The sequence below is a fragment of the Symphalangus syndactylus genome, chromosome 21 (assembly GCF_028878055.3).
Source record: "Symphalangus syndactylus isolate Jambi chromosome 21, NHGRI_mSymSyn1-v2.1_pri, whole genome shotgun sequence".
In the NCBI taxonomy this organism is placed as follows: domain Eukaryota; kingdom Metazoa; phylum Chordata; class Mammalia; order Primates; family Hylobatidae; genus Symphalangus; species Symphalangus syndactylus.
Genome location: NC_072443.2, coordinates 70883218 through 70902117, shown reverse-complemented (window position 1 = coordinate 70902117; position 18900 = coordinate 70883218). Strand labels below are relative to the sequence as shown.

The following is an 18900-nucleotide window of genomic DNA, read 5'->3' as shown; positions in this document are numbered from 1 at the left end:
TCAAGGATATGAAGCAGTTGGCCAAGATCACAGCTAGGAGGCAAGAATCAGAACTGGAAAATAAGTTGTCTGACCCTCAGCCACTATGCAATAAATCCATTGTCAGTATTTATCATCATGTATGATGAAGTCCTTGACAGGAAAGGACATGATTTTCATCTTTCTTCCTCGGCCTAGAACAATGTCCAGCAAATTGTATGATACTGTTCAATAAACGCTGGTTGTTAATGCACAGTCTGGAGTACAAAGAATCTAACTTTAAACATACCCAGTCAAATTGCTCAGTTAGCATGTACTAGTTATAACATCTCAGTGGTCTACAGATTTACCTTTATTTGCATCATGACAAATGTGGCATATACAATTTGTTTACTCCTTCCCTAATTATATATCTCCCGGACAAGAAAAGAATGTAGCTGTACAAGCTTTATTACATCACTGTACCACTGTAAGTTCAAATAATAAATTTAACCCAAGGCTGCTTTTTGCCTTTTCTGCTGTAACAGTCCCTGCAAGATGTGCCAGTTTGGAAGGACAGCCTTGACATTAACTCTGTCCTCTTTCTTAACTAACTTGTCAAAACAGTGATTGCTTCAGTTTAGAAATACATGACCAGATGTCATCAAAACTACATAATGGTAACATGACTAATTTCAATTTCTTCAGACAACTAAGAATGAGGCATCCAAGTTCAAGGTAGAACATTAAAAAAAAAAATCTCCGTCTACACGGTAAGGAGAAAAGTAGATTAAGAAGCTGAAGATGCATGGAAAAAAGCTCTTTGAAACAGCTGCAACCTAAACCTTAACTTTTAAAAAACCCATAGGCACAGAAAACTTCAAAATTTTGTGGGTAAAATTTTTATTCAATTTTTCCATCTTAAGAATTACAGTATGTATTTCAATGCCCTTTGTTGTTTTAATTAAAACAATTACACTTCATTTTTTTCCAGCAGATACCACTTATAGAGTTCTAATTCTTTGAAATTAGTTTTATTTCAAAATGAAAAAAACTAAAATTGCATGAGGTTGGAAAGAAGAAACAGGAGTATATAGGAAGAAAGACAACTGGATATCTCAAATGGTTCATAAAAGGAAAAAACAAAGCTAAACCTAATCCTACCACTGATGAATTTATTTTGGTGCTCTCAAGTACTGATAACTATGTCAAGGCAAAAAAGGAGAAAAACCAAACCGTTTTGAAACCCTCACTGTGTTTCAGTGAATATGTTTGCTTCCTGCTAAATGGTCTGCATACTGGTAGAACTGAGCTATGCTTCTTTATATTTTAATCAATGGATAATAAATATAATTTAGTAAAGCTGATTAGATATTTATCTCTACATATGTTTAATTTATATGAAAAGCATGCATGAAAATTTTGACTATGCCATTAAGATCTTAGAATTGTGTTCCCCAATTCTAAAAATACAAGGAAAGATCATTAAAAAGCTATACATAAATGATCTTATGCAGTTATTAGCTAATTTCTCACGAAGTAAAAATGATAACAATCCTAACAGTTCCACTGTGGACCAGCTGTGCAGCCCAGAGTTTGCTTGCTTCTGGTATCACTTCTTAGCCGTTTGGTACTTAATCTGAATCTGTTTCCACAGGGATAAATTGGAAGAAAAATTCTTAAGAATTGCTATGGAAATTAAAAATGAGACAACAAACATGTAAGTACTTTATATATGAAAAGGCAAGGAGGACAACAGGTCGTATGGATCAGCCCTGGCACTCCCGTTACTGGTCCCTGCCCCACTACCTGTGAAGCACCTGCCCACATATTCCTTCCTCCTCAGTGCCGTGGCTAGCGCTCTACTTCAGACCATACTGCCTGTCCCCAGACTACCTTGGGCTAGGCAAGAATAAATCTCCTCTCTTCTCCATGCCCATTAACCTCACCCTTCTCAATGACTCTATCCTAAGTGCTGCTGCCAGATGAATCTAATTTCATAAGCCTCTCACCGGCTCCAATGCCAAACTCTTCAGTGGTTCCTCCCTGAATAAGACCCAAACTCATCAGCAAGCCATTGCAGGCTCCTTTCAGCCCGGTCCCAGCACACCGTTTCTACCTTTATCCTACCATTCCCCTTCACACCTCTGGCCTCCAGACAGACGGCAATTTGCCCTTTCTTGGACATGGAACTCTTTTATATTCCTTTTTCTGATTTTTTTGCCTTCTACTTTCTCAGGGAATACCCTTCCTCCACATCTTCTTTTCTAAATCCTACACATTCTTTAGTAACTACCATTATATATCACTCATTAGGTCTATGCTGTTTGCTCCTTCCCTATTAATCCCTCCTCCAACCACTAACAAGCACTCTATCTGGGTCAGAGTGAGGTGTGGTACTGGAGGTACTGAAATCCTATCACTCATCTCCTCCACCCTGACCAGGCTCTGGCTGACAAGAGTAACAATACAAAGTAGTCAAAAGAGAGGTAGGGGATCCACTTTTTAAAAAGGCTTTCTGGTGTTAACTATATTAGACAATGTGGGACATCTCTTACCTCCTTTGCCTGCCCCAATCTTAGAACCTGTATTGGGTTGAGACTCAGTCTCAAGTTAGGACTGAAGGAGCAAAGACCTGGTGCAAGCCTTCACTGCAGCTAGAAACTGGCAAGTCCAAGAGGGTATGAGAAAGACACGCTGGCATTTAGCTTGCTTTAGAGCAGAGACTGAAAACTGGGGGCCTCCCAGGCTGACCTGGGCTCTCAGACATGCTATGGCTCTTACAGTGTGATTTTACATTATTTTACTTCTTTGTTCATACTTAAGCTTTAAAAAATTTTAAAGACCATTTTACTTTCTACTTCTTTTTAAAACTGGCAATACTACATATTCACACAGCAACAGTAAGTTACAGTCGAGCCATGTATCTCTCCAGTTCACACAGGCCTCATTAGTCTCTATTTCCTTAAACCCTAGCATCCTTATTCATTTACCTGCTTGGCGAAGTAGGCATCTCAGTTTGCTTCTCCTAATGTACAGAAGCCTACTCTAATGTGAGCCAACTAGATCAGCTAAGTCTCACCTTGTAGGAAGGCGAGAGAAAACAGCTGAAATGATCTACTTCAATGCTGGCCACTATTTGGAATGGCAAGCAGCCAAAGACCTCAGCTCCCTACAAAAGGGCTCCCCTCCAACCTCCATGTACATACCTAAGGCAGAGGTGGTAAATTTTCTCTGTAAAGAGATAGAAAGTAAATATTTTGGCTTTGCAGGCCAATCTCTGATGCACTTACTCAATTCTGTCATCTTACCACAAAAGCAGCCATACACAATATGTAAGTGAATGAGCCTGTGTTTCAATAAAACTTTATTTATGGACACTAAAATGAGAATTTCAAATAATTTTCCCAAGTAACAAAATATTATTTTTTTTCAACGATTTAAAAATGTAAAAAGCTCTGTTGTGGTACCAGTACCATGCTGTTTTGGTTACTGTAGCCTTGAACAGAACAGAGCCCTCAGAAATGATGCCGCATAGCTACAACTATCTGATCTTTGACAAACCTGACAAAAACAAGAAATGGGGAAAGGATTCCCTATTTAATAAATGGTGCTGGGAAAACTGGCTAGCCATATGTAGAAAGCTGAAACTGGATCCCTTCCTTACACCTTATACAAAAATTAATTCAAGATGGATTAAAGACTTATATGTTAGACCTAAAACCATTAAAATCCTACAAGAAAACCTAGGCAATACCATTCAGGCCATAGGCGTGGGCAAGGACTTCATGTCTAAAACACCAAAAGCAATGGCAACAAAAGCCAAAATCGACAAATGGGATCTCATTAAACTAAAGAGCTTCTGCACAGCAAAAGAAACTATCATCAGAGTGAACAGGCAACCTACACAATGGGAGAAAATTTTTGCAACCTACTCATCTGACAAAGGGCTAATATCCAGAATCTACAATGAACTCAAACAAATTTACAAGAAAAAAACAAACAACCCCATCAAAAAGTGGGCAGAGGACATGAACAGACACTTCTCAAAAGAAGACATTTATGCAGCCAAAAAACACATGAAGAAATGCTCCTCATCACTGGCCATCAGAGAAATGCAAATCAAAACCACAGTGAGATACCATCTCACACCAGTTAGAATGGCCATCATTAAAAAATCAGGAAACAACAGGTGCTGGAGAGGATGTGGAGAAATAGGAACACTTTTACACTGTTGGTGGGACTGTAAACTAGTTCAACCATTGTGGAAGTCAGTGTGGCGATTCCTCAGGGATCTAGAACTAGAAATACCATTTGACCCAGCCATCCCATTACTGGGTATATACCCAAAGGACTATAAATCAGGCTGCTATAAAGACACATGCACACGTATGTTTATTGCGGCACTATTCACAATAGCAAAGAGTTGGAACCAACCCAAATGTCCAACAACAATAGACTGGATTAAGAAAATGTGGCACATATACACCATGGAATACTATGCAGCCATAAAAAATGATGAGTTCGTGTCCTTTGTAGGGACATGGATGAAACTGGAAAACATCATTCTCAGTAAACTATCGCAAGGACAAAAAACCAAACACCGCATGTTCTCACTCATAGGTGGGAATTGAACAATGAGAACTCATGGACACAGGAAGGGGAACATCATGCTCCGGGGACTGTTGTGGGGTGGGGGGAGGGGGGAGGGACAGCATTAGGAGATACACCTAATGCTAAATGACGAGTTAATGGGTGCAGGAAATCAACATGGCACATGGATACATATGTAACAAACCTACACATTGTGCACATGTACCCTAGAACCCTAAAGTATAATAAAAAAGAAAAAAAAAAATGTAAAAAGCACTGTTAGCTCAAGGGCAATACAAGATGAATTTGGCCTGTGGATGGCCATTAAGGTAATTTCTTTTTTCTTTTTTTGTTAGAGACAAGGTCTTATCCTATCACCCAGGCTGCAGCGCAGTGGCGTGATCATAGCTCACTGTAACCTCGAACTCCTGGGCTCAAGCAATCCTCCGGCCTCGGGATCCCAAGTAGTTAGGACTACAGGCACACATAACTACGCCCTGCTAATTTAAAAAACTTTTTTTTTTCTTCTAGAAACAGGGTCTCACTATGTTGCCCAGGCTGGTCTCAAACTCCTGGCTTCAAGAGATCTTCCCACTTTTACCTTCCAAAGTGCTGAGTTTATAGGCGTGAGCCACCATACCTGTCCATTAAGGTATTTTTTTTAAGGGAGTCTCCCCGTTGTATCTTATATACTTATATTTTGTTTTTGTTTTGAACTTTTAAGTTCAGAGGTATGTGTGTCATGGTGGTTCACTGCACAGATCCCACCACCCAGGTATTAAGCCCAGTATCCACTAGCTGTTCTTCCTGATCCTCTCCCTCCTCCCGCACCACCCCCTCGCCGCCCTCCGAAAGGCCCCAATGGGTGTTGTTGCACGTGTCCATGTGTTCTCATCATAAATACTTACATTTTGTACCTTATCTTTTGACCTATCATTCCTATTACACAATAAACTCTCTAAGAGCTAAGACCAAGTCATAAATATCCTTGTGACTCTTTGCCGATTCTGTTATACTCCTTTGCATGGAGAATAGATTTGATTCACGTCTGCTGAATAAATAAATATCTGCCACTTGTTATTTTCCAACATTAACTTCTTACTTAAAGAAACTTTAAGTTGGGATATGGTGGCTCACACCTGTAAACCAGCACTTTGGGAGGCTGAGGCAGGAGGATAGCTTGAGCCCGAGAGTTTGAAGTTGCAGTGAGCCATGATTATGCCATACTGTACTCCAGGCTGAGTGACAGAGTGAGACCTTGTCTCTAAAAAATAAATGAAATGAAACTCTAAATCACCTAAATGATGCTTAATGATCTGGATATGTTCTGAGAAATGCGTCATTAGGTGATTCTGTCATGTGAACATCACAGAATGTATTTACACAAACCTAGATGGTAGAGTCCACTACACACCCAGGCTATGGTATAGCCAGTATAGCATATGACTGTCCTGAATGCTGTAAGCAATTGTAACACAATGCTAAGTATTTTTGTATCTAAACATATCTAAGCATAGAAAAGATACAGTATACTCTAGCTCTTTTCTGACTAAAAACAAAAAAAATTTAATAACAAAATAAAGAAAAGACATAGTAAAATCACAGTATTACAATGTTACGGGACCACTGTTGTACATGTGGTCCATCACTGACTGAAAGTCGTTATGTGGTACATAATTGTAATTCTTACATGTATTCCTGGTAAAACATAAAGTATTATCCAATTCATTTCATCAAGGCCTCAGTGTTAGTATACAATAGGACCTTGATTCACTAGGGTCAAATAGAAGGTTTTCTCTTTGTTCCCCCAAAGTTGTCTTAAATACATACAATTTTCTGCTGCTATTTTCTTATAGAAAGTTACTTCCATAAAAATTCAGATCCATAAAAATAATCTCAAAACTGACTTTAAATTTATTTAAAGAGGCACTAATTATAGAAGGTTTTTTTTAAGCCATACATTCAAACCATGTAACTAAGTTCTAGGGATTTCTACACTGCTCAGCTCAGATACTGCTGAAATTAACAAAAATAAATAGTACAGAAAATATAGTGTAGATTTAAATTGTATGTAATATTTAAGAGCTCAGCTGACTTGAAGCCATCACCCATCAGTAAGCATTTCTATATAACTCCAGTTTTCAAAGAATACTAACATTTTAAAATATTTTAAGTGATATTTTTGAAGCCTAATAACCGCAAGCTATTCATCATTTGCGGCAATTAAAAGGCAATTTATTATTTGTAAGCCATATGGGAGATGCTTCCCTCTATGGTGTATTTTAAGAGAACCCAGAATGTTTTATACAAATGTAACACAGAAATTACCATGAGAGCAATCTAAACATTTTTAGTGATTAACAATATTTAGAAGTATTAGGGGGAAAGAGATTCTATGGAGATGACTAGAACTTGATATTCTTTCCTTTAATGCTCACGTTTACACACAATATCCTTCTATACAGCGTTATAAGTATAAACCCGCAAATGCTCTGAGGTTAAATAATACATATGAATGGGAAGAATGTACTAATTTAGGAGACTGGGAACACAGACTGGTACTCCAAGGAAGAGACAAGAGTAAAAGGAATTCACTTTGCCTCACGGAAGGAGAATCCAGAGTTCTCCCTTTCAAACATTCAGCAGCAGTTCATGATTTCCAGGAGTTAACTCCTGCTGTCCTCTGAAGTTCTCTCCTTTCTTCAGTAAGTTGGTATGTAAAACGATCAGCAAAAATAGGTACAAATGCTACTTCGGTATCTGACTTAAATTCCATGCTAAAGTTTCTGAGAGCACTATGATTGTTCTATTCTTAGAAACATTAATTGGTATGGAGAATTAAGCCAGAAAAAAAAAGTTCAAGAACAATTTAGAATACGAGGAAGAAAACACAAGGAATTACAATCTCCCGGGTGAGGAGCAGGGAATTAAGCAATAATATTTAAAAAGTAGAGACATAAATTCCAGTGACCACTTAACTCAGATAGGAAAGAAACTATCAACTAGTTTTAGAGGCTGTAGAGCAAATCTCAGCATCAGATAGCATATCGATTTTCCATCATCTAATTCCAACAAACACAATTTCATAGCAGAAACTATACTATCCCATGAACCTCCTCACACGGTTTACTCACAATGCTTACAACATTCCCTCCATCCTTCAAGTCCCAATTCAAATCTCACAGCCTCTATGAAAATTTCCCTGACCACTAGTGAAATGTGTCATCTCTCTCTTTTTTGAACTACTTAATCCACATTTCTTGTAAGGCACTTAACACGGCTGACAATATATTTTGTTACTGATGGACATCTTAGCTCCCTGGCTAGTGAACAGGCTCCCCAAATACAGCCCACACATCTAAAGTATTTTTCTATAGCTCTTTATATTTACAGGGTGCTTTGTATGGACTGGCTCCTGAGTAGGCATACATTCAAAATATGTGTTGAAAAATCAATGAATAAATGAACTCATCAAGGAATTAACAAGTACTTGAGGGTGCTAGGAAACTAGTAGCAGCTGAAAATTAGAGGTAGAACAAGGCAGAAGCTCCCACAGTAGGAAGTTACGTCTTCAATGACTTAAATGTAGGTCAGTTTCCCTGGCTTATATTTTCACTCTCCATATTTCTCTTTTGAGCTACTTATTACAAATGCAATTTTTCAAAAACCCCGGTAGTTGTGTAATTCTGTGCCCTGTGCCCCCATTAGAACTATTGTATCTTCGGGATCCAGCTCAGCAGCCTCACGCGGCAGGTTCTCAACAAATACTTGTTGAATAAATCTCAAAATAGTTTCATACAATGTATTTAAAGAGTAAAAATTAAAAGGCCTAACAATTCTTTAAAATGTCCAGAACTGGGATCTTACAGAAGTTAAATATAGATAAATGTCAACACTAGAAAATGGCAGTGATTTCATCTTCTAGTTTTCGAGTTTGCAGTATCTCCTCTACAATTCAATTTTTTTAAAAGTCACTTGCTAAACTGACTCTGGAATAAATAAAATGTAAACATTAAAAAGAAATTCACCTTTAAGGTCTCCTCCAAACTTGGAGCTCATACAATAAACCTGCCAAACCTCAATGTTTTAAACATCCATTTTTCTTTTAAAAAACTGATCAGTCACAAGCCCTGTGCTTGGTGCCATAGCTCTTCTTTCCTTTCTCATTGATTGTTATCTATGGAAGAGGTTAGTAAATCAGTAATTTCTGAAAATTTGTTTATTGAGCCCAATTAATAACTGATAAGGGCTATTAATCACCTGAAGTAATACCTGGCTTTAATTGGTGACAACAACCAGACTCCTGAAGGTTGTTTCTCGGGTTACTACCTGCTAGGTAGCTACTATTCATCAGACTCCACATGTTATTAAAAAGTAGGTTTCTACTAACCTTAAAAACAAAACACCAAATAGAAAGAACAATTGTATACGTTTTTATTAGCCAAAAAATATTTAGACAACTGTCCAAATATTAATAGAAATCATGTTTTCCACAAAATGGTAGATAAATTCAAATTTGAAACACGGTAGTATGGTGGTTAAGAGTCCAGACTTAAGGAAAAAAAAGACTTTGTCTAAAGGAAAATCACAACATGTACAAAAATAGGGAAGACAGTATCATGAATCCCACATACTCATCACCCAGGCAGCAATCAACTTGTAGCCAACCTTGTTTCAGCTACACCCCACCCACTTTCCCACAACCCACTCTGGACTATTTTGAAGCAAATTCCAGGCTTCATATAATTTCATTTATAACTATTTCAATACATATAAGTGCACAGACTCTAAGTTATACAGATCTGGAGTCAAATCTAGGCTCTCCCACCTACTAGCTGTAAGACCCTGGGCCACTGACTTCACTTCTTTGAGCCTGTCTTCCATTTGCAAAGTGGGGATAGTAATGCCTGCTTCACAGGACTGCAATATGAGCAAAATGAGATATGGTATCTAAAGAACTGAACCTAGCACTGGCACACAGAAGGTAGCCAACACACGCAGCTGTGGTTATTATTAACAAACTAGCCAAACCAGAGCCACCTCTATTTAAATTATGGGGTGTCCAAACAAACGAGCCTCTTCAGTGGCAATAATGGCATCCCTCTGCCATCCACCTGTAAGTATTATTAACACAACAGGACAGAACTCTCTTTTCTAATGAGGCTCACAAAGAAAATAACTGGTATCAAGTATCCCTTTATTTTAAAGAGATGCTAACCTCTCTATGCTGAACTTGTAGAGAGAGAAACTAAAAATGATTTGTAATTCATTCACCAAATATTCACCTTCAGGAGCTTAAGAGTAAAGAGGTCCAGAAAAAATCTCCATGGATAAAGGTGGTGGAGTGCTATGCAGTTTCTTACGACCCTCCATGGGTGCAGGAAGGAGGTGCTTTTCTGTTACCTTAAACCAAGAGAAAGGGGGTTTTAAGAGGCCCTAAGAGAGTACAACCTGCTTACCCTGGAAATTTTAACTGTAGATACCAACTGGAGAGTACAAAGATTGGTGTCTGGCTTCCATTAAGAAGCAGGACAGAGCAACATGGGGTGGCCGAGCGGAGGTAAGCGGTATGTCCTGCCAAAGTGAAAGGGGTCCTCCTCCCTGCGGCTGGTCACCCACTCTCAGGCAGGTCCCAGCTGCGGAAGGGAAGAATTTCTTTTGTAATGAAGTTCAAAGTGGACATTTTAAGCGCTGAAATTAGACTCCTCTTGTGACTAAAAGTGGTAAAAGAACTTTTTAAAAATCTAAAGTGATAGAAAAAGTTATAGGATATATATTATAAGAGACAAATACATGATATGATATATATAGGATATATATTCCATCCAAGAAGAAGGAAAAAAAAGAACCCACAGAATGAGCTCAAAGGGGGAACTGGAAGCAAAAATTAAGTTGATGTTTCTCTTCCATCCCATCCCATTGTACCCTTCTAACGGAAGTAAAGTAAGGAACACCTTCTATACATTAATAAGATGTAGACAATACACTCACTAAATTACATAAATAATGTATGATCAAGTATTAAACTATAACTTGTCACTTCTAAAATGAATAACTCTTCTGAGTGGGCCAGGCGCGGTGGCTCACGCCTGTAATCCCAGCACTTTGGAAAGCCAAGGCAGGCAGATCACCTGAGGCCAGGAGTTGCAGACCACCCTGGTCAACACGGCAAAACCTCACCTCTCCTAAACATACAAATATTAGCCAGGCGTGGTGGTACATGCCTGTAATCCCAGCTACTTGGGAGGCTGGGGCATGAAAATTTCTTGAACCCAGGAAGCGGAGGTTGCAGTGGGTCAAGATTGCACCACTGTACTCCAGTCTTGGGCAACAAAGCAAAATTCTGTCTCACGGAAAAAAAAAAAAAAAAAAGAATAACCCTTCTGAAGATACATTGGAAAATCTGCTTTTTCTCTTTTACTTTTATTTTTAATTGACTAACAGCAGCTAAGTGATGCTTCTATGAAAAACTTTACCCATTCTTCCAAAAAGAATGGAACAAAGAGGCAATAAAAGTTGAAGAGACAGAGACGGGAAAAAAAGGAGTCGTGTGCCCCAAGATGACTGATCCAAGGAGAGCAAGGTCCTTTGTTAAGCACTAAAACAGTACTTATGGGGCAAAGCAGGATTTCCTGCCCTTAAAGAGTCTGGATTAAACAGAACAGCAACCTCCAGAGATAAACATACAGTCTTCTGGAGGAGGGGAAGGAATGAGAAGAAATACGAAACTGAAAAGGGCCAAAGGCCTAGTAAAGAATCCTTGTAAAGGCTACTGTGAAGTCACATGCGGCAAATTCCTGGCTCTTTGAAAACTCAGATCTTAGTCAATCAGTTATAATGAAATATTCTGTAGTTTCTGAAGCATTCCTACATTGGTTTTGAAAGCTCATTCCATTTAAGATCAATCTTTCTTTGGAGCCAGGGTTATTCATTACTTTCAACTATGGAACACTATACTGACCTTTATAATAAAAAGTGTGAACACTGTGACTGCATTTTGAATTATAAGTAGGCACGAATTCATTCTTGGAAAACACTAAATGCCAAACCAGAGCTACCTTTATTTAAATTATGGGGTGTTCAAACAAATGAGCCTCTTCAGCGGCAATAATGGCATCCCCGTGCCATCCACCTGTACAAAGACAGGTGACGATTCTTATCCAGAACATGTCATCTCCACAGCTTCTGGTACAAATTCTAGACAACCCAGCCCTCAGTTTTAGCACTAACTAGCCACAACCCAAATTAGTCACAGAACACACTGTACACGGTACATAGAGGGTTCAGGTTCATTTTTAGTAGAGGCCTCCAGTGTGTTACTTCAAGTTTTATGTTACTATCATAACACAGCTGATAAAACTATTTCTTGTCAGAGTGATAATGAATAAAAATTAAGTCTCAATTTCAATTCTGACCTACTAAAACGGTTTGGGTAATTGATTCCTGTGTAAGTCAAGGCAATAGAATTTATTTTTGGTTATGCAATCATAGAACTGATTACTTTTCCAATAAAAGTCAAAAGAACTAGATTACTTCCCAGAATAAAAAGTAACAAGCAGTAGTCTGTATATGTGAGTGAGTGTGTGAGTGTGTGTGCAAACAGGCATGTGGAGGTTTTGCCAATTCTCCATCTGGAAGCCGTGATATAACAGGATAGTCGCAAACTGCATTCTCACTGGTTAAGTCCATGAATAATGCCCAGATAATCTAGCATGACTTAAAAAAGAAATGAATTGTGACGTGTAACTGAGGCTCACACAGTCATTTATAGTAGATTGATTTTCCAAGGTACGTTTAGCAATTCAAAAAATATCTTGGATGGAAGGCAAGAAGAAATAACACATGAAAAAACAAAGCAGTTTGTTTCCCACTGTTAAGTTAAAGAAGATAGATTTCTCAATGATAGCTCTTTTATCCTATAATCAACAATCCTTCAAAATAAAATACAGCTAGTCTAAACCAACTGGATGAACAAAAAGGCATCTTTCATCTAACCATGATTCATTTTTACAATTATTGTCTACTTCAAAATAATCTACTTCAAACATGATTTTCCTCCCCCATCCCCACCACCAGGGCAAAAAGACTACAGGTTACGCAGAAGGCAAAGTACACCTCGAGGTGGGACAAAACATTTGAGATGTGATTCTCTTCTTCAGGCCAGTCAAGTCACCTGGAGGTAGAAGGAAGAACTTCCTTTCTTTCCCCTCCTTATTCTGAAGTCTGAAAACCAAGCTCCCAGAAACACTTTTATCTAAGGGAAAAGGAATGATGAGTCTCCCCAGGGGGAGAATATAAGAAATGACCATAAAGTACAAAAAGTGACTTTTAAATAACTGTGCCAGAACTAATACATACAAATGGATGTTGCCCCCCTTCAAAGACATTATCTTGGAAATTATATACTTACTCTAATGATGATATTATGGGCACTTTCGAATTTGTTTCAGAGCCCAGAATTTTCCACATTCTTGAAGCTAACAAGTGTTTGTCTTTTCAGGTTGAATTTAGCAAGTCAAAAGTGCTCAGAGTAGCTGAGCTTTTTGTTGGAAAACCTTTCTTGACATGCCAAACCTAGGTTACACGTCCCTTCCTAAACGATCCCTGGACTTCTCCCAGCAGAGTACTTTTCACTCTCTCTTTGGAATTGCTTACTTACCCATCATCTGTCTGACAAAACTGTAAACTTCAACAGAGCAGGGAACTTTTCTACCTTCTTTATTATTAGACCCACAGTCCCACCATAGAGCCTAGAAGATTATAGACAGCCAAGAAATACTGAATGATGCAAGCTATTATAATGTAAAATGGTTTGTGATACTATGTGTGCCTTCTCTGTTTACCTTCCTTACTCCTCTCGGAGAAGAATTTTTATTATGCCTCTATGCAATTACTTATCTACATATATCTTATACACAGGAATTTTATACTTTAAAAGTGGTTGGATTCATTTTTCATTACTTATTTATACACAGAAAAAAAGCAAAAATCATTATTATATCTTCACAGACTAAAAACTTACAACTTTTTCCCTCCCAAATTTGCAAGCACAATAATATCTTACCCAGTTGCAATATCTTTATAGTGTCCCTGTAGGCCTTCATCACCAGCTTGAAATGGCGATAGAGTGGGTAACACAACACCCTTCTTCCAAAAGACACCATGATATCATGAACGTTAGTCCAAGTCTGTGAAGTGTCATTTTAATAAGCAGTCATTTCCATAAAATGTTACACAGACATTTCATTATGTACACAATGAAATAGGAAGCTTTTCTCATTTAAAAGCTGTAAGTTCGGATCATTGTGAAGCCAAGTAGAAGAGAAACATAAAACCATGAAATAAGATTATTTTTGTATACTTTATAATAAAACAGAATCTTAGTTTTTGTAATTTCTCACACTATCAATACATCACAAATGTCACAAGAAAGCTTTTAAATAAAGTCCTAAAGATTACAAATAAGAATCTAAAACACATGGCATTAACAAAATACAGATGCACATAAAGGATATTTGAATATAATTTACATTTCATGTTTTTGTCAGTTAAGGCTATTCAAGATGGCACAGATCAAAAATGTAGAACTCACCGGGAGCGGTGGCTCATGCCTATAAAGCACTTTGGGACTCCAGGCGGGTGGATCATCTGAGGTCAGGAGTTCAAGACCTGCCTGGCCAACATGGCGAAACCCCGTCTCTACTAAAAATACCAAAATTAGCCAGGTGTGGTGTCAGGCACCTGTAATCCCAGCTACTCAGGAGGGTGAAGCAGAGAATAGCTCGAACCTGGGAGACAGAGGCTGCAGTGAGTCAAGATTGTGCTGCTGGACTCCAGCCTGGACAATAGAGTGAGACTCCATCTCAAAAAAAATAAATAAATAAATAAATAAAAGAAAGGCCGGGCACAATGGCTCACGCCTATAATCTCAGCACTCTGGGAGGCCAAGACAGATGGATCACAAGGCCAGGAATTCGAGACCATCCTGGCTAACACGGTGAAACCCCATCTCTACTAAAAATACAAAATTAGCTGGGCATGGTGGCGGGTGCCTGTAGTCCCAGCTACTGGGGAGGCTGAGGCAGGAGATGGCGTGAACCCAGGAGGTGGAGCTTGCAGTGAGCCAAGATCATGCCACTGCACTCCAGCCTGGGTGACAGAGCAAGATTCCGTCTCAAAAAAATAAAATTAAAAATAAAAATATACATAGAACTCTTTAGTAGAGTATGTTCAGTTTCCTCTCCTCTTTTTTTCTTTTTTCTTTTGCACTGGACATGGGTAATACAAGACATTTACTTAAGTAATTTGCTTTTGCTTATCAAACTGATTTCTAGGAAAAAAGATCTTTTATCTTGAATGGTATCAAACTGATAACATTAGCAATTCAAAACTTACTAAAAACACTAGACAACAGAAAATTTCCACAAAATTGTTTTTTGATAAACAAAGTATAAAAAACGTAAACCATACGTAAAACTTAAAAATTAAAACCAAGGGAGAAAGATAATTTACATGTACATTAATCCTTAAAACTATGATAAATTTGATTAAGAACACTTAGTATTTGACATAATTTAAAGAGAATTAGAACTTAAAAATCATAAATAGGTGAATTTTCATGTAGATTTTTAATAACTATACTACAAAATTATCCAGTCACCAACTACTTTCAACATATTAATAAATGCTAACACAGAAACCGATTCCTCTATTATATGCTGATCATGGCAACATGAGGAACTCCAATGAAGCCTAGAGAGCAGCACTTTTCATCGTCAATATGCATACAAACTCCCTAGAGATCTTGCTACAAATTCTGGTTCTGATTCAGTGAGTGTGAGGTGGGATGAAATTCTGTCTTTCTAATGAGCTCCCAGCTGAAGCTGCTGGTCAGGTTGTTGGTCCTCGAACCATTTTTGGAGTAGTAAGATTCTATATGAAGTAAGTGCTTCAGTTCCTGCTTACATCTTACCTATTATTTCAACAAAGTGACGTCAATGAAACAAACTTGATTTTACAACTTAAAAAATACTAGTTAACTGATGATATAATCTTGATACTTTTTTAAAGTTTCTGCTTTTAATTACTGTTTTGATGCACAAGTTTGTTAAAAACTTACAAATTTAAAGATATCTTTGGTATTTTTGGTGAGACCTGCACAACTATTTTTCAGAAAACAGAAACAATTACTACTATACTAAAAGAGTTATCAAATGCAACCAGACTACATTTCAAATGTAGGACCTAAGAGATTTAAGCTATATGATCTAAGTTTCCTCACCTGTCAAACCTGCAATACTTACCTCACAGACATATTGAGAATAGGTGAAGTTTTTTTACATATACAAATATATATTAAAAAAAACATAGAAAAAACATTATTTTTTGTATGCGTGTGTGTGTGTGTGTGTGTGTGTGTGTGTGTGTGTGTATTCTTAGCATAGACCCTGACAGTCACTTATCACCTAGGTTTGCTTCCATCTTTGAGTTTCAAGCTCCAATACATGCCAACTTACAAACACACCTCTCACTCTGCCCCACATTTTTTCCCAACAAACCATGTCTCCATCCTCTCTCCAAAGTGTGTTTCCCTCTCCCAGCTTCAAAAATACTCTACCTGATTTCATTATCAGAATTTTATTAAAAAGATGGAAAACAAACTTGTACAACAGAGCTTCTACTTTTAAAAATTCAAGGAATTGCTTGAATTACCCCAAATGATGTAAAAACAACAAAAATAACTTCCTGAACAAACTCTAAACAATTGCAACTGGAAATCATACCTCAAACCAGCATAGTGTTGGACTCAGTTTCCTGATATTCCATGCAGATTCAACCTTTATTTGTTTTGGAGAAAAGAGTACCATCACATTAGAGGTAAAGTCATTTAAATAGACCAAAGAAATTCTTATTCAACCAGTGTCTGAGCATCACTGACATTTGAGAACTAAGAAGTGTCCACAACTATAGAAAAATAATTATTTTGCTGATGCAGAGACTCTCAGTGGGAAGTTTCTGTTTACTTTCCTCGGGATTTTCGAAAATAAAACTTTTCTACTGATAACAGTACCAGAGCACAAGAACAAATAACCAGGGGTTTTGAAACTAAAAGTTAAAGTAATCCCTGCTCAATTTCTGTCCTTTTTCCACTAAGTTACATGCCTCCCAAACAATCCATAAATAATCTATCAAAGGAATCAAAGATAATGTTGAAGTATTACCTGTGGCACTTAAGAAGCTGCTAGAAAATTTGATCTTTCAGAGAATGCTGGTGAGAATAAGTACATTCTAGGGAAGGTCTCAAGTTGTAAGACTTCATGATTTCAAATACACAAATACAAGAATAAAAAATGGTAAATTTTTTCAAATATACCTAAACACTCATCTTTTCAAGATTTAATATGAAGCACTTTTTGGTAAAAGAAAACATTTTCTCCAATTATAGTATCTTTAAAAGATGAGTGAAAACAAAAAGTATTTTCAGATATATTATGCTCTTAACACAATTAATAGTCATCTTGGAGTCAGACACAAACGTCAAGAGTCACCCTAGAAATTTTCAGAATCATGACAACAAAAAAATTGGTACATAGAAAATTCTAACTCTAATACCATCCTAGTGCTATAATGTCAAGTGAAAAAAGCAGGTTAAATAGTATATACGTTAGGACCTAAGGTAAATACACAATATAGACACACATGCACACTGCAAGAAGATTGGAAATAGATACATCGCCATGTAACAGCGGTTATTTCTGATGACTAAAATTACATGAAATCTTAATTATCTTCTTCGTGTATATTTTCCTTTATATGTGAATTATTTGTGTAATTCAAAAAAGGAAAGCTATGCTCAGATCAAAAATAACCTTTTGAGCAAGGACAATTATAAACAGCTGCAGGGCCACACTAACTAGAAAGGCTGTTTTTTTTTGGTTTCCAGCCTTTTTAAATATACAATCAATGGTACAGGTGAAAAGGAAGTTTAGCTCTTCATTTACAAAATCAAACATGGTTTAAGAAGAGATACAACAAAGCCTATATTATTTTTTAACAGATTAAGAAATAATTTACAAAAGGATTTACTGATATAATATGTTCCCTTTAAATAGCAAAAAAAAGATATAATTCAGGTTTTAAAAAATCTGATTTACATATAATTTTTCAGAGTACACATACTCTATGAATTGAGGGACACTTGCAGGTAAATACTAAGATTTCTTTCTTTTGTAAAATGCCATATTTTGCATCTGCTGACTTCTGGCTGAGAGAAAGAATATAAATGGGTATGGCATTTTACCCCCTTGCCAATGTGAAGTGTCATGTGACAGAGCATTTCTCTGGCCTAAAAGAGATGAGAGCTCAGAGCAGCCTTCCTCTCTACTCTCAGCTTCACTCCCTTAAACTTCCCTACTCTGCTATTTTTGCAGAAACTAATGCCAAGAGAAAAGTGAAAAAGACCAACTAAGGGCCGGGCGCGTTGGCTCACGCTTGTAATCCCAGGACTTTGGGAGGCCGAGGCGGGCAGATCACGAGGTCAGGAAATCGAGACCACGGTGAAACCCCGTCTCTACTAAAAATACAAAAAAATTAGCCAGGCATGGTGGCGGGCGCCTGTAGTCCCAGCTACTCGGAGAGGCTGAGGCAGGAGAATGGCGTGAACCCGGGAGGCGGAGCTTGCAGTGAGCCGAGATTGCGCCACTGCACTCCAGCCTGGGTGACAGAGCAAGACTCCGTCTCGAAAAAAAAAAAAAAAAAAGACCAACTAAGTAATGTATGATTGCATGTGGGTACGCCCCACCACCACCACACACATGCAACTCTGCTGGGGGCATCCCCTGAATAACTAATCACCACCAGTTCTACTCTAGATGAGAAAGACTGACGCTTTAATGCAGTTTACTCAGCACAGTCATCTATGGCAACACGCACACATACACGCACTTACATTCTTCTCTCCTTCAGTGACACGGGTTTCATAGCAATATGCCAGAAGGATATCAATCAAACTGTAGTACACTTGACGACAGGCTCTCCTGTCCAGCAGATAAGATTTATTGACAAATTTTCGTAGCTGATATTTCTCTTCTTCAGAAAAAGACACTAGAAGAAAACGCATTTAAAAATTAGATGCTTCATTCAGTTTTGTAAAACCCCCAATGTGGAAGATTTGTCAAAATTAGAACTTTGATTATAGAAACTGAAATAAAAGTTATTTCTACTTAACTATGGATATATAAATAAGTAGACTTCACAGTTTTAGTAAGAGCTATGAGTCTGCTCAAATCCTAATAGGGCTGAATAAAGAAGATTTTTCTAAATAATACCTATTCCTTAATTCTCGACTCT

The 18900-nt window shown here is 37.6% G+C and overlaps 1 protein-coding gene across 1 annotated transcript in view; it reads right to left on the bottom strand.

Moving 5' to 3' along the window:
• Positions 1–18900, bottom strand: part of SHQ1 (SHQ1, H/ACA ribonucleoprotein assembly factor) — a 105672-nt gene that overhangs the window by 55030 nt on the left and 31742 nt on the right. The window contains exons 7-9 of the mRNA XM_055260451.2: positions 18500–18654; positions 16335–16388; positions 13616–13739 (exon numbers count right to left, since the gene is read on the bottom strand). Of these exons, the coding sequence (XP_055116426.2) occupies positions 13616–13739; positions 16335–16388; positions 18500–18654 (333 nt within the window). The remainder of the gene's footprint in view (positions 1–13615; positions 13740–16334; positions 16389–18499; positions 18655–18900) is intronic.